This window comes from Pyxicephalus adspersus, chromosome 5, assembly GCF_032062135.1.
Source record: "Pyxicephalus adspersus chromosome 5, UCB_Pads_2.0, whole genome shotgun sequence".
NCBI lineage: Eukaryota > Metazoa > Chordata > Amphibia > Anura > Pyxicephalidae > Pyxicephalus > Pyxicephalus adspersus.
The window spans coordinates 46,646,211-46,661,699 of NC_092862.1; the positions used below are offsets into that span (position 1 = coordinate 46,646,211).

The 15,489-nt window shown below is 35.0% G+C and overlaps 1 protein-coding gene across 5 annotated transcripts in view; it reads right to left on the reverse strand.

The window, feature by feature from the left end:
- Positions 1 to 15,489, reverse strand: part of DLGAP1 (DLG associated protein 1) — a 303,658-nt gene that overhangs the window by 113,351 nt on the left and 174,818 nt on the right. For all 5 annotated transcript variants that reach the window (XM_072411376.1, XM_072411375.1, XM_072411379.1 and 2 more), the window contains one exon: positions 13,343 to 13,560. In XM_072411376.1, the coding sequence (XP_072267477.1) occupies positions 13,343 to 13,560 (218 nt within the window). The remainder of the gene's footprint in view (positions 1 to 13,342; positions 13,561 to 15,489) is intronic.

The following is a 15,489-nucleotide window of genomic DNA, read 5'->3' on the forward strand; positions in this document are numbered from 1 at the left end:
GTATAATAATAATATATTTTAGCTCATAAATAAGCATATTTTTAAATGACCTAATATCTTCAGGTTCAGAACTGATAACAGTTAACTGATTTCAGCTGTTTACATAGGCGAATGATTAAATGCTTAAGATGCCTAACCCGAAGATCCGCCTGTTGATAAATCCCTGAGAACTCTGGCAGGCGAGACCTCGCTTTTGCCAGCAGACTATATCATCCACCCACGTTCTTCTTTGCTTCTATAGATATATATCTATCTATGTATATATGTATTTATATATATATATATATATATACACACACATACATGTATAGATATCTATGATAAATATATAAATACATATAAATATAGTAAAAAAATATGAAAAGATATATATATTTATAAATATATATATGTGTGTTCTTGTTTTTTAGGCTTGGACTACATGGACTGTTTTTTTTTTTTTTTAATTCTTTTTATTGAAGTTTTGCACACAACACAGAATAGCAAACATATAGAACAATAACAATAAGTAAAAGGAAAATAATAACAACAGCAACGGGGGGGGGGGGGGGGACACTCACTTATAAACCTTCTGGTAAATAAAACATAGATACCTCCACAAAATCAACTGGATATGTTAGTAATGTACCACATTGAATATATAAAAGAATCAAGAAAAACATTCCTTTCGGTATCATTAAAAGCGTAAACTAGAAATATATACTGCTGTAGGAAACAAGTCGTATAATCATCGCCTTATATTTTTGCTTCTAGCATTTCTCTGTGAAATAAAACCTTCAAAGAGGAGATTACTTGTTCCACAGTAAGTGATTGGGATTGCGCCCAGTTTTTCATAATAACTCGTCTAGCAGCCAAAAGACACATAGTGACCCATGTACGAACTGATTTAGGTATTGCAGCTGAGCTTGCCTCATCCCAATATCCAAACACCAATAATGATGGAGTATTTGGTATAGTGTGGCCTGTCTACTGACAGTGTGGTATCCCCACACACTAGGGGTTAAATGTGGATAAGGCTCCCCATTCAACTAGTGCTGAATGGATGAACAGGGGAAACCCTGATGACGCCTCAAGCATCATCAGGAATCTCCTTTGCTCAGTCAACCATGGAGCCTTGTCATTTAACCCCTGGTGCCTGGGGATGCCACATTGTCAGTAGTCCCACAGCTGTGCTCATGTCATGAATGCAGCCATGGGAGTCATGCTTTCATTGTTGGATAACCTGTAAAAAAATATAAGTTTTAAAGTTACACTAAACACACACATTTAACAAATTACTTTAACATTAAAGCCTCCTCCTCTACTTTGTTTTAATTTATTTTTTATTAGATAGCTGTTCACTGGTGTACAAATCTAAAGGATCATATCAATAAATGATTATGGAATGTCCAACTGACAAAAAAAATGCCAAACTGCTCACATCCAAATTACAGGCAAATTTGTAGCAGCTATGCGCATAAAGATTAGCATATATAAGGGTGTTGTCTACCTAGCTTTTTCCCGTCTTTTTATTTTTTTCTTGGAGCAGGAGGGGGGATGCTCTTGTTTGGTGTGTTATCCTAATCTATGTTGCTACATTTTATACTTTGCTTACCATTTAGCACAATAGCTGCTTTTGTTTTTTAAACTTTGAATGTTTCAATGCCTATTTTGCAATTAAGAAGTCAATGTTAATGCTATGTTATTGTGTTTGTAGCCATATTGTTGCATTGCAATATTATGTCTTTAACACCACCTTTAAATGTTTGTTATGAATAAATATTTTCTAATCCAGTTTTCCACACTTGATAGGACCAAATTGCATATTGGTTTGGTAAGTATTTTTTGAATGCAATTTTTCTTGGGCCATTTGTGAACTATTTTGGCTTTCTATGGAAGTGTGGGTTTACATGTGTTTGTTGTTTGTGAAATTTTTTTTTATTTTGTCACCGTGACAATGTGACCGTTTAGAAAAAATGTTTATTTTAAAAAATTTTTTGTAGTTTATTTTTTTGTTTTTATGTGATCTCCTAGGATCTTTTAACCTTGGGCGATCCAACAGCCCTACAATTTAACAAGCCAATTGTGATTTTTTAAAGTATTTCCTTTCTATGAATTGTTGAAAGGCTAAAAACAGCACAATTGTCTTATTTAAACAACTTTAAAGTTGTTTGATGCGCATTGTTGTGCGCCAATGTGGACTCACTATGCACGCGTGAACTGTGTTCTGTCAGTTGAAAAACGCGCCAGCCACTTTTGCAGAGAAGGATCCTCATTCAGGTATGTTTTTATTTTTATTTGTATATTGTTTGTTTTACTTCATGTGCACTCATTTTTGTACATACATGCATATATGTATGTATGCATTTATATGTGTGTACATATAAAAAAGAAATTATAAGAAGTAATAGGCAAAGAGGGTTTTTTTTTGGCATATTCCTTAACATGCTTTAAATTGAAAAGATCTGTATCTCTAAAGCCAAACTAGAATTACATTTAAATCAGATCCAAAATGCTTGGTCACATTTTTTTACATTTACACATATTTTGTGAATTAGTATAATGAAACACATTAAATTTAACATAAAAATGTAGCACTTACCCAAAAAAAGATCAAGCACTAAAGATTCAAACTGACCTGTAATGGACTGTAGATGCTCACGGAACAGTGACTGGTGTGGGCTAATTGACAGAACTTAACAGGTCCTCCTGAATCCACTTCTCATCCCCACTGCCCATTTATCAATGCTGTAATCCGGCAGGCGACTGCACTAGTACTCAGCCCTGGCTCGCAGTATTACGCTGCGGACATCGGGGAGCTTACATGCATCCGCGTGATAAATCAACCCCATGGTCTGCGGCTCTGGCTGGTGGACCTCCCAGCGGGTCAGGAGAAGGACCCTGCTTGGGTGGTGCATCAGCCAGAGCCACAGAACACCGCTTGTCTCTGTGATTTCGCGGACCGGGGGTTGGGGCCCCCTGGTATATATTATACTATTAAAGGGGTATACAATAAACAGTACTATTAGTAGAACAGATAATCCCAAACCTTCTCAAAAACATTCCAACTAATATGGAAGAAGGTAGAGAATAACAATATTCAAAGGGAGGGTGGAACTTTCAAGGATTCAATACCAATAATTTGTTTTAAAAACACATAATTTATTCAATATACATAAAAAATGGTTTGGTCATGTCTCATTGTTAATAATTATGATATAAGTTTGAATATCTTTCTTTTAAACAAACAAATTTTTAGGTGTATTGAATGTGATAAAAAATGTGATTTTAAAAGAAATGATTGCTATTGATGCCTTGAAAGTCCCGCCTTCCACTTAGAAACTTATTGTAACTGTTGACAGTTTTTTTGACATCTGTTTCTTATTAGGGGGATTTCACTTCACTGCAATTATTAAATAGGAAGTGAGAGGAAATCCTTTTCCTTGTTATACAGTTGTCATAGGAAGAATTGTCTCCATTGAAAGATTTTCTCTTTTGTTAGTTTTTGACTGGTCCTCATTTTTATTCTTGCTAAGATTGGTGATCAGGACAATTTGAGATAATAAGTTTCCCAACTGGGGACATGGACAGCAATTAAAACCTTATAGTTGTTGTACACCACTCTATCCAAACCAAAAGTTTTGCATTTAGTTTTACTTTTATTTAACAAATGTCTAAAGTGTTTTAGAAACGGAACTGAAACACCTGACTAAACCGCAGGTGTGAGCTTCATCCTTTACCTTTATTCTGTTAATATGCTTTGAAAAAAACATGGGAGATCTTCTAATTCAGGAACACTTCCTGGGGGGAGTAAATAATAGTTCTCGTTGCGTAAGGACTTGATCCAGGAACTCACTTCTAAATATGAGACTGAACCGCATGCTTGACAGATGCTGATCAGATAATGTGCACCTTCAGCACTATAATTACCCTCGGTGTATTATTTTCAGCAATGGTAAGGTGTTAAATTTATCACATTTCTAGAATGGCATTTGTAATTTTTTTTTTCATTGGACCCAAAATAAACTTGAATCAAATGTATGCATCAAAAACATACATTAAAATACTAACCAAATCATTTACTACAACCTAATTATATAAACCTTTACATTTGTCTCTCATAAACTTTTAGAAAATAAAAGTGTTTAACTTCAACTAAATGTGGAATGTAATTTAGAACAAAGAAATCTGCTAATGATCTTAATTTGTTTATTGAAAATGCAGTTATCCTAGTTTTCTAACTCTGGAGTCAATTTGTAAAAGAGTGACTGCACCTTGCAGATTACCCATGTTTTTCCATTAATATAAAGACGCTAGAAGTAAAAGGTATGCTGCTGTCCAAAGTAAAAAGTTAATGGCTTTCAAAGGACCAATGAGCTACTGCTTACTTACTATTTATAATCACTGGCCCACTTTTTTAATAACACTTATATGTAGTTTCTTGATAAAATGTGCATCAACATATAAACTGGGAAAATTATTTATTTTTCGTACTACTGTGCCCCAGCATTCACTCCATGACTTAGGCCTAGGGCGAATAAACAAAAATACTTAACTGTTCACCCCATAAGTCAGTTTGATTTTGTTACTAAATGAAAATTTTGCAGTTACCATATTCCCTTGTTAGTTATCTAATGTAACAACTACTTTTGGCTCCAGATAACATTTTATTGGTTGGTATTTACCAAGTCAGCTATTTACATTTGTGAAGTAATGAAATGGTCATTGGTTCAAATTGCCCCCTTCACAATTATTGTGATAATTAGATAGGTGGCAGTTTTCCCAAACAGATGAAGGCACTTAAATAAGCAGTTATAAGTTAAAAATTTATGTAGAGGTGAGACAATCATTTATCTTAATATGTATACCTATGTAGGTATAAGAGTGAAAAGGTCCTTAGTCAGTAGTATACTGAAAAACCAAGCAGCGTCCTACCTACCTTACACCTGTAACACAATGAAAAATAAACACTTTTGTGTGTATAAATATATATATACACCCTATGAAAACCTTAGAATATACCAGGGAGAGCTAAATTACATTGCTGGAGTTGTGTACACAGGAAGTTAAAAGAACACAAAAATTATGGCAAGACTAACAGAAGTTACCACATATACTTATATGTTTGTTTTTTTTATATTTATAGGTTCTATTTACCTAAAGGTTTTGTTTTATTATTTTTCTAGAATAACAAAACCATAAACAATACTGTAACTTGAGGTAACAAATATTATGTTATTTGAAAATGACTGGTATATTGATATATTACTAATACTTTTTTTTTATTGTAGCATTTGTCTGAATTGAATTTTACAATGGGATTAAACGGATCTGAAAATCAAAATAATCACTCAAATCTACAGAGATGGGCATCTGAATCTTACAACATGTTCCTTTCTCAATTACCATTACAGGATGTGCTGGCTCACATTACCACAATGAGAACCATTTTCATTTTCCAGGATCAATCTGGACATTTTCTTACAGTATAAGCCAGAATCCCTCAGTGGGATGTGGAAGAAACGCTAGCAGTTTGAAAATCGGCTTATTTTTTTTATTACACAGTGCAGAAAATCATATTTAATTAAAGCATATATCATGCTTCCAGCAGAACATCCTAACTCATGTATAGGAAACGCATTTATGTTCTTTATATATAAAGACAACAGTAATAAAAAAACTGAATGTAAATATATTTGACTTGAACTTTTGCTGGTTCTATAATATTAGGTAATCTAATTACATCATATTTTTCCCATATTGTTTTATGTCTAGGTGATAACTGGAAGTAAAACCATATTCCCTTACAGAACACCTCAAATTCTTAACAAATTAATTCAGCAATGCTTTATCCTTTTGGCAGTTTACATATTTAGCATTTCCAATAAACCTAATCTGCTTAGTACCCCCTACAATTCAAGCAGGGATAAAAGTATGCAAATCCGAACCCCACAAGAAGCCATTTACATTTCAAAGCATACTAGATGGCAGAAGAGTGCAGGTCTCACATTCCCAACAGGACTGCTGAACATGAGATATCCGGTGAGTGTTTATGTTAGACTGTAGACTTTACAATCAGTCGATTTCCTTTTCTTATATTAAATAAGAAAAGTTTTACCTTTTGAAAAGTGAAAAAACTGCAAACAGAAGATCAGATTGCAAACCTTAAGGGACTCTATTTGTTACTATAAATGTATACTCTATGAAAAAATCCTTTATTCTAAAAAATAAAAACTTAAAGAAAGCAATGAATATCTGTCATGCTGTCAGTGCTGCCAAACTGTGCTGAATTAAAGATCTAAGCTTGTTGAAAAAAAGCTGAGACTCCTGAAAGTGTTAGATGGTTATGTCTTCCATTATTCTTTGTGGGCTACACAATGGGCCTAATATAATAAAGCTATAAAGGACTGGAGAAGGTAGACTATTATTGGAGAAACTGTGTGATCCACCAAATGTTGTTAATCCTGGACCATATCCATTCCAGGTTTGCTCGATCACCTAGGTTCACCCATGATAGTCTATTTTCTCCAGTTATGGAGAGCATTGATAAATTAGGCCCAATGTATTTAACACACCTGGAAGTGTAACAGGTGCTAGTGATCTTTAGGTTTAGGTTTTAGATATATCATAGGCTTTTAGGTTTAAATATAGAAACATACTCAATTTAACGAGGGATTCTACTGAGGCAAGAATATGTCTGCTGCTACATTGCAGTATAGGTCACATGTTGTTAGATCCGGAGAAAACATATGTGGCCTGCTTCCCTCTTGTTACCATGCATTTGACATTTTAATTTGCAGAGCAAACCTGTAGAGTGGATTATGATAGGAACCTCTGTTGGTTTGTGGTCTGTGTTCTGCTGATCCTGCCTCTTGCTTTTTTGTGGTCTCAACTGGTGTGACCACAACACAATACAGGAGATGCTTTTCCATTGTATAAAAAAACCAACAAATTTTATGGAACTGTTTTAAATGGCCTTGTATAGGCATTCAGTTATAAAAACCCTATAAAACAAGGGAGCTACTGCTGTGCTCTCTCTGCAGAAAAATCCATTATGCAAAATGTGCAATATGGGTGCTATCTGTAGAAAAAGTGTCTTTGTAAATAAATACATTATAGAAAATAAAACAAATTATATTAAACACCAGCTCAAAACAAGTAGTAAAAAATAATACCAGACCAAAACTATTATATCATATGTTATATATATATATATATATATATATATATATATATATATATATATATATATGCTTATTATTCCTGTGTATGTAGAACAGTGTTTCTCAACCAGGCTTCCTCTAGAGGTTGCTAGGGGTTCTTTGAACCATGAGCAATTTGGACCTCTCAGGTAGCTCTCAAATACAGTAATTACAGCAGGGATTCCATGAAGACCTGAAAGTTATTTCAAGTGGTTAAAACATTTTGGAAAACACTGGTAGAGGCTTTGGAAGTTGTCCACTGTGTACACAAGAAACATTATAAAATGTATGCTATATAAGGCGACTACTTATATATCTCTACAAGGAAAGATCTGTCTTAGTAACAGTAAACCATAAGATAATAATCTCTATTAAAAAGTTAAATTACATCTGAGGGTGAGGTTTGGTTGCCTTCTGTATGTTTTCTTGTACAATTACTATTGCAGGCTGTGCAGTTGGACACCATATTTCCAGGGTCTGTACTGTGGAGTTATGCACCTGGCATTTTCCCAAATAGAACTTATATTTAGAGTATAGCAGGAAGGTGTTTTTTAGTTGCCTTCTTTGCTGGTATGGTGCAAAATGACTCTACAAGAAAGATTACAGATCTCTTTAATTAGTAATGTTTCAATGTTTTCTACCTATTGTAAACAATTGAGTTTATTGTTGCATATTTTTTACTTGAAGAACAAAGCTCTCCTTGGTGATTTCACTGTCTTAATGACTACAATGGGTTTAATGTAAAATGTAATAAATGCTACTGATCTAAATTTACCCTTTACACTGTTACAAATGACTCACTACAGATATTCTAATTAAACATTAATATGATTTTTGGCAGGCAGGATTGGAATGCACACAGCATGAAACATTATATGTTGATCTCTCTAATTAAGCCCATTACAAAAGCTTAACAATCACAGGGTACTTAAAATTATTAGTTTGGATTATTAGGAAGAATTTGTTAAACGTTTGTTGAATATGAGATGAACAAGAGTCTGTGGTGTCCTATCTTTTCAAATCAGCAGATTTTGTACTGCATTATGCAAAGCTTATATACAAATTATATTTCCCAACATATCCTATTGTTAATTTACCCCATGGCGCTACAGCCCAAGAAGGGCCATGGCCACCTGGGCAATACCAAGTTAGAACTGTCTGTCCTCCATTTGTTTCTTTGTTTTCTGATTTAATCCTTTCAAGTCCTCTTTTTGGTCATTCATTTATTTACTTCTAGACTTACCCCTCCAGGTTTCCCATTTCGAATTTCTTTACAGTGCTATTCTATGATTGTTTAATTTATCCCTTCATGACAAGAGATCCTGATAAAAAAAACAAGAAAAATTGATAATAATGCTATAATGCCTAATTTGCTAACCTCAATACTTTGACATAGATTTTTTAGGAGAAACTAAAGGGCATTTTTGATCAAAAAGTAAAGAAAGGTATTGGTGGGAATTTTAAAGTATGAACATACAGAAAAAAAGAATATAAAGAAAACTATTTTTTTTAACAACTTATTTAAAACACCATTAAGATGTGATCAAGGGAGGCCGGCAGAGCCAGATAAGCGTAGGGCTACATGACAGAGTGTGAAGAGGAGACCAGGGAGGGAATGGTTAAGGAGAAGGAGATGACAGTATGGGATTGGTTGGAAGGTAGGGGTGGCGTAAGGTGAAGGAAGGTGTTAAAAGAGGTAGGCATGAAGTTTTCAAGATCAGTTTTTGGTGAGAAAAAACTGATCAAGAAAACTTTGCTGCCTGCCCTTCCCTAAAGGTAGTGGCGGGAGGGGAGAAGAATAGGAGGGAGAGAGGAGTGGTTGGGGTCTTGGAAAGCAAGGGTCCCGGTCAGTAATCTTGGAAGGGGGGAACCAGTTTTGGTGTGATGCCCTTTAGGTATATAATAGTTACGGTCCCCAAGGTGCTGTTGGGCAGCTAGGGGCCATTGTGGTGTGATGGCCTGAAAATGAGAATCCAGTTTGGTGCGGGCTTTGCTTTTGGGGACCTGCAGCCTGGTTGTGTTTGGATTTGAAACGGGTATGTTTGTTGTTTACAAAGAGTGAAGTACTGTTGTATTTATGTTATGTTTCATGTATGTATGTTATTAATTTCATAAAAGATTTATGTTTGTTTGTAAATTGTTATTAAGGATGCTGTTTTACAAACAACAGGTGCTTGCCAGACATTTTTAAGGTCTGTGAAGTTTCAAGGTGTATTTTTTTTTTTGGGGGGGGGCACTGACAAGTTAAAGGTAAAAGGGGGGGCGACATCTGAACTACCCTGGTCATAAAACAAACAAAGGAAACAAATGTAATTAATGGCTGGTAATTGCAATGGCTGGTAAGTGCAATGTACAAATATACAATACAGTATACAATACAATATTCACATAAAATGCCAACTGAGTCAACTTTAACAAATATATGGATTATTTGTTTTCTTTTTTAAAGGAGGTGTGTAATTTGTTTACATTCTTAACACATTGTGTTAAGAATAAGAAGTCTTAAATTTTTAGGGTAATACAAATGTTAAAAACCACAAATAATCTAGTGATCTGTTATTATTACCATTGTGTTTCTCTAAAACGCATGTGTTTTCAGAATTTTTAGCAAAAACAACATTTACTTTGTGTTCTATTTTTATCTGCATTAGTGAAGAGCTGGTTTGCATACTTTTATCACAGTTCATAGGAAGCAGAGCAAGCTGTAATTAGTTTTATGTAACTGCATGCAAAGTTGACATAATTATGTGCAAAAATTATCTTCTAAATATACATGGCACAAAGAATGAGATATGAAGTACAATGAACTCTGAACATAGAAGAAATCATTTTCAGACATCAATACAGATAATGAAATGTTAACAGATGTTTTGTTCAGGTTTTTAAATTGTCTATTAATAACTGTTGGATATTACCTTAGATATATATTGATTACTGGTTTACTATGTTTCATGCAAACAAGGAAAGATTAATTGCATAAACACCAGGGGTAACGGTAAGTTTCTGGGGATAGTTTCTATGGGTGGGGTGTGGAATTATTAAGGGTGATCAGTAGCATCTGATGAAGGAAAGGTGGCCAATGCATAGAGATTTCAACTCACCTATGTCAAACACAACAGGGACATGTTTGATGAAGTAGATACATCTGACAATTTTATAAAAGCTTGTAGAGATAGGGATGGGACATATTTACCAAATATGGGTTTCAAGATCACAGGAGAAAAGCAATATTGCAGAGAGTAAATGACAAAGAGTGGGATCTGTGAAATGACTGAAAGCAAATGAAAGTGAATCACCAGGCCAATATTTTGGACAAGTAGCCCATGAGGACAAGAGTGGAACATGTGGGCCCACATTATAAATGTAAGAATGGGGAAAGAAGGCTGTAGTTGTAGATTACAGACAGCAGGAGGGAGAAATGAATAAATGAGACTTAATTATGGTTGGATGGAGGGGGAGAGATGACAGCAGAAGCAGTTAGTAAAAACAAGACTGGAGTAGAAAGCGCAAAGAAGAAGCACAGTTTTATATATGAACCGCTGTTCCTCCAGTCTGTGGGGATGGACTACAATTCTTACTCTTTCTCAAACAGCTCAAGGATAGTGACATCACTTGCCTTTGAACTTTTTCCTACAATTTTTTATATTAATGTTTTATAAAGCAATGTCTGTTTTAGGATCACTGCTACCCAAATGGTTTCTACATTGATTTACAATATTAATTTTGGTAAACTGTATTCTCCTATGTTAAACTGAAAAAAGGAACCTGATATCCACAGCTATCCCCATATGCCTATTTTACCTTGCACTAATTATTGGCCTATATCTGACCAACACTACATTATAATATTTTTTTTCAAATATTTTCTCAACTAATTTCTTCCCACATAGTTTACATGCTTTTCCAAGAACCCCAGAGATCCCCCTTTTCTCAATTTCATGCAGATACAAGCAAGTTCAAAACTGAAACGTCTGTCCAGTGCTATTGGAACCTAAGGTCTTATTTTAGGATACCCAAAGACTATAAAGCCAATTGAAATTGGACACTAAACAGATTTTGTGTATGGACCTGCATACCTTTTCAGGACAAACCCTTGCTGACTGATCTTGAGGAATGTTAATTGGTATATTTTTTGGCTAAATTGCTACTCTTGTATGGGAAGTGGGAATCTTGGTGCTATCCTGAAACTCTCCGTTCTGTCTGCTCTTTAAACATGTTTTATATATATATATATATATATATATATATATATATATATATATATATATATATTATATTGCCCCTGATGTCTATGACTAGCTTGCTAGCTTGACACTAAAATGCAAGTTGTCTACCTGCTTTCCATTTTGTATTATGTTTGGCTCCAGTAAATTCATTTGTTTGGCTTTATTACCATAAATGTATTAATGTATCACTTGCTGTAGCTTCTTTTAAGTTAAGTATACAGGGTGCAAGACATTTTTTATTTTGTACTTCCTGATACTTCTAAGACTTTTAAGACTTCTAAGGTTTGTTGGGGTAACACTGATTTACAAAGATAATTTGGACGTTCATTACATGAAGGCTGAGGAATATATGTCCATATTTCCTAATAGCCTTAATATTTATTTAATGGCATTTTACAGCAAATCCATCGTTATATGTAGGTTTGACAGTGTGTTCAAGTGTTTAAAAAAAAACTATTGTAGTACCCCATATATACATTGATACATTGATATATGTATTGTGAGCTACATTGCTAGTGGAATTAAACCAGAACTATCACCATATTTTTAACATGATAAAAAAAATAGCGGCTAACCCATTTTTATGTTTTAATGTGTTTTTCTAATTAATTAATTATTTTTGGGGGAGTATCCCTCCCCTTCTGTCTTTTCTGCCAAGGCCAGCCAGATGTATGAGTCCATATGTAAAGGTTTATGTAAACCAGTGGTTTCCAGAAAAGCGTGGACCAACAATATTTTCATGAAGGTATAATAAGAAGGACTGAAAGATTTGCAATAGGATAGGAGGATATGTACATGTGAAGCAGTTACATTTGAAAAATAATTTCTTGTATATTCACACAGTAACATGTAACACCCTAGTATATGACAACATAAAAAACTACATCTTTCCCAATAATTATCCAAAGTGAAGGCTTTTCCCTTGATGGTTTTGCAGACAAGCATAGAAAAAGCACCATCATTGCATGTACTAAGAGCATTCCTCAGTATTATGCCAAGTGCCACTGGCTTTTCTTCTCGCACTGAAATAGTCAGCAGTTTTACAAGCGTTAGCTTTGCAAGCAAGTGCAAAAAAGTTATCCTGCCTAAGTATTCTGTTTTCAGTTCAGTAAACATTCTGACACTGTGGTGACAAGAATAATTCTAAGATGTAGAATTGCCTGGAGTTTTTTAAATAATAAAGACACTGATAGAAACAGAAATGACACTTAAAGAAGAAGTCTGCCTCTCCCACTCTACTGCATAGTAACTGTAAATCCCAACTTAGCATGACCTATCTTATTTCACCCTCCTCATGCTCTTCAAAAGACAATAAATGGCAGATTGCTCCTTGGTAATGAGAATTTTAAATTGGTCTTGTCCACTTCAGAGTTGCTCATTAGTGGCTGCAGACAGTGGGGAAGCTGTACTTTCAGCCACAGAAGAAGCTATAGATAAAGGAAATGCCTGCCAAAGTCAACACAAACTACACAAACAGCAGCACTGATCACTTATTACCCATGAGCACCTGCTATGATCTTTGACTTACATGGATCATTTTTCCTCCTATAAAGGTTTCTCTATTCATATTAAAACAAAATTCATTCTGAGATGTATTGCTGTCCTTCTGAACAAGATGCTTTCCTTCTGAACAAGATGCTTTCCTCTGGTCCTGTGCAACAGGGGGTGTGTTTGTATACAGATTACATAACTATATTGACAATACAGAATTTGTAGGGTATTTGTAAGGTTGTTAGGCAATGCCAGGTTGTTGTTCACTTATTACTTACTTATGTATACAGTTGGATGTAATTTATGAACATTCCTTGTTACCTATTCAAGGTAAAACACAAAAAAGAGCCACAAATAAAAACTGCAGTGCATGTTCATGAGAGACATATCTCATCTTACAAGTCATGCCTTAGCCTTACAATGTAGACTGAAAATCTGTCTTACTTGAGAGTGGTGAGTTCTGTGAGTGATGGCTGGGTTGCCTTAAGATAGCTTTCTCTCCGTGCTGCAATCTTTGGAGATGGCTTTGGGCTGTTTGTGTCGGAGTCTCCGCTGTCATCATCTCCCATGGCTTTAATGTAGCTGCCACTGCGCATTCGTCTACATGGAATCTCCTCATCTTTACTCTTGGGGGCATATCCACTCCATTCATCCTGGGGAACCTAAAGATAGAACAAAGGCAACACTAATAAAATAATATTAAATCTCAGTACACAAAACAATGCCCAACCAGACTGTATAAACACAACTAAACTCATGAAAAACAGTTACATGCACAGATAAAGTACATATAGGCAGCTATTGTATATGCCAGAGGATTTGTATTTCTGTTAATATATTGTTCCGAGACTCAAGCAGCTCATTCATACACCACAGGCCTGGCTGACACTGCAGTAACTTCTCTAGTTAAATACTGTATAGAGATCTTGTCCATTCTCTAGCACATGGTGATAGCAAGGTAGAACAGAGGTATGTACAGACTGGCAGCATCTACCGCACTATCTACAGCATCCCGGGCACCTACTGTTAATCACTAGGTGCTCAGTAGTAGTAAAAGTCTGTCACTTCAAGGCTTTTCAGGCATGTGCAAATGTCTGTTCGGAGGTTTTGGAAGTGACTGCAAAAGCCTAGCAAGGCTATTCCTTTTTTCACTTTTTTTTTGCACTGGAACTGTTTGTAAAAATCATTTGCAACAGCTTAAAAAAAACACATGCACAAGCATTTTTAGCATTTGCCAGTGGCACCAATGTATGACAACTCCGCCATCACCAACTATCTGTCATAAGAAGGATCATGAACCCATCCATTTGGTTCAATTTTAACCATGTTTTGCAAGTGCTTTTGATCAGTAAAACTGCTTCATACTGCTTGCAATAACCAATAGTCTGAACATGCCCTAACTGATTTGCTTTATTTGTTATTCCTTCCTCTACTGGTTTTAGTTCAGCTATACAATGTTGCTGAGGGCTGACACTGAATGAATTGTTAAAAACACATTTAAGGTCCTACTTGTGAAAAAAGTGGTGACCAGATCAAAAGATTGCCCCTTTTTTCCTGAATGGCACATTCAGTTTTTTTCATGGTGGAGAGTACTGATTGATCATATTTAAGTTTAAACAATGCTGTAACTACCCTATATTGCCAATAGGTACTTGAATGGGGGGATGATTGCTATTTCTTCCAATTATAACCACTAAAATAGTGGTCATAAACTTGCAGCCACAGATCAAAAGAAATTTCTTGCTTATTGTCCCTGGGGGATTCATATTGGTTTTTAGGGTGTTGAAAACTAACACCACCTATCCCTATTGTAACCCATGCAATTTTTACTTTAAAAGTTGAACTGAAGTCCCACTTTAAACTTCATAGATTCAGGCAGGTGGGTTTTTAAAGAAATGGAGTTACGTCATCCTGGCATGCCCAGTCAAGATGGCTGAAGTTTGTCTTTGGGAAGCACAGAAAAGGGAAGATCGTAGCGCCCTGCAATGGAATAGGGATAGATGCGTAGTCCTAGGTTTAGTTCCACTTCAAACTGGTGAACATTATCTGGGATTCAGAAATATAATATATTTAATTATTGTTCATTTTATTACTGGAAGTGGCACTTACCAAAATCCTGCTACAAGTACTGAACATTTCATCTGATCACAACTTCCATAAATGTTTTGAACAGTAAAATGGAATTTATGCAAAAAGAAAGCCAATTTTCTGGCAAACAGGATGTTCCCCCTTTTGATAAAAGAGGTCTCATAATTTATTATTGAATACAGAGTTAAATTTTTGTCTATCTGCCTGGAGCTGGGCTTTAACTATACAACAAAAATAAAGATTAAAGATGTAAAGATTATATTCAATTGAAAGCCTAGTGCACGTTTGCATGGTATTTTGCATGTGATAATGACGTCTTCCTGCTTTACCTAATATAAGAGGACCAAGTACCAACTTCAATCACATTTTGCATCACCCTGAGTACTACAGCTCAAAGAAAATCACTCAGCTTGTAGTCTCATAATTTTATATGGCACATAACTTCTCAGTGACATCTTTTTATTTTATTGTGTTGGGGACATAATTCAGATAATTATATATTA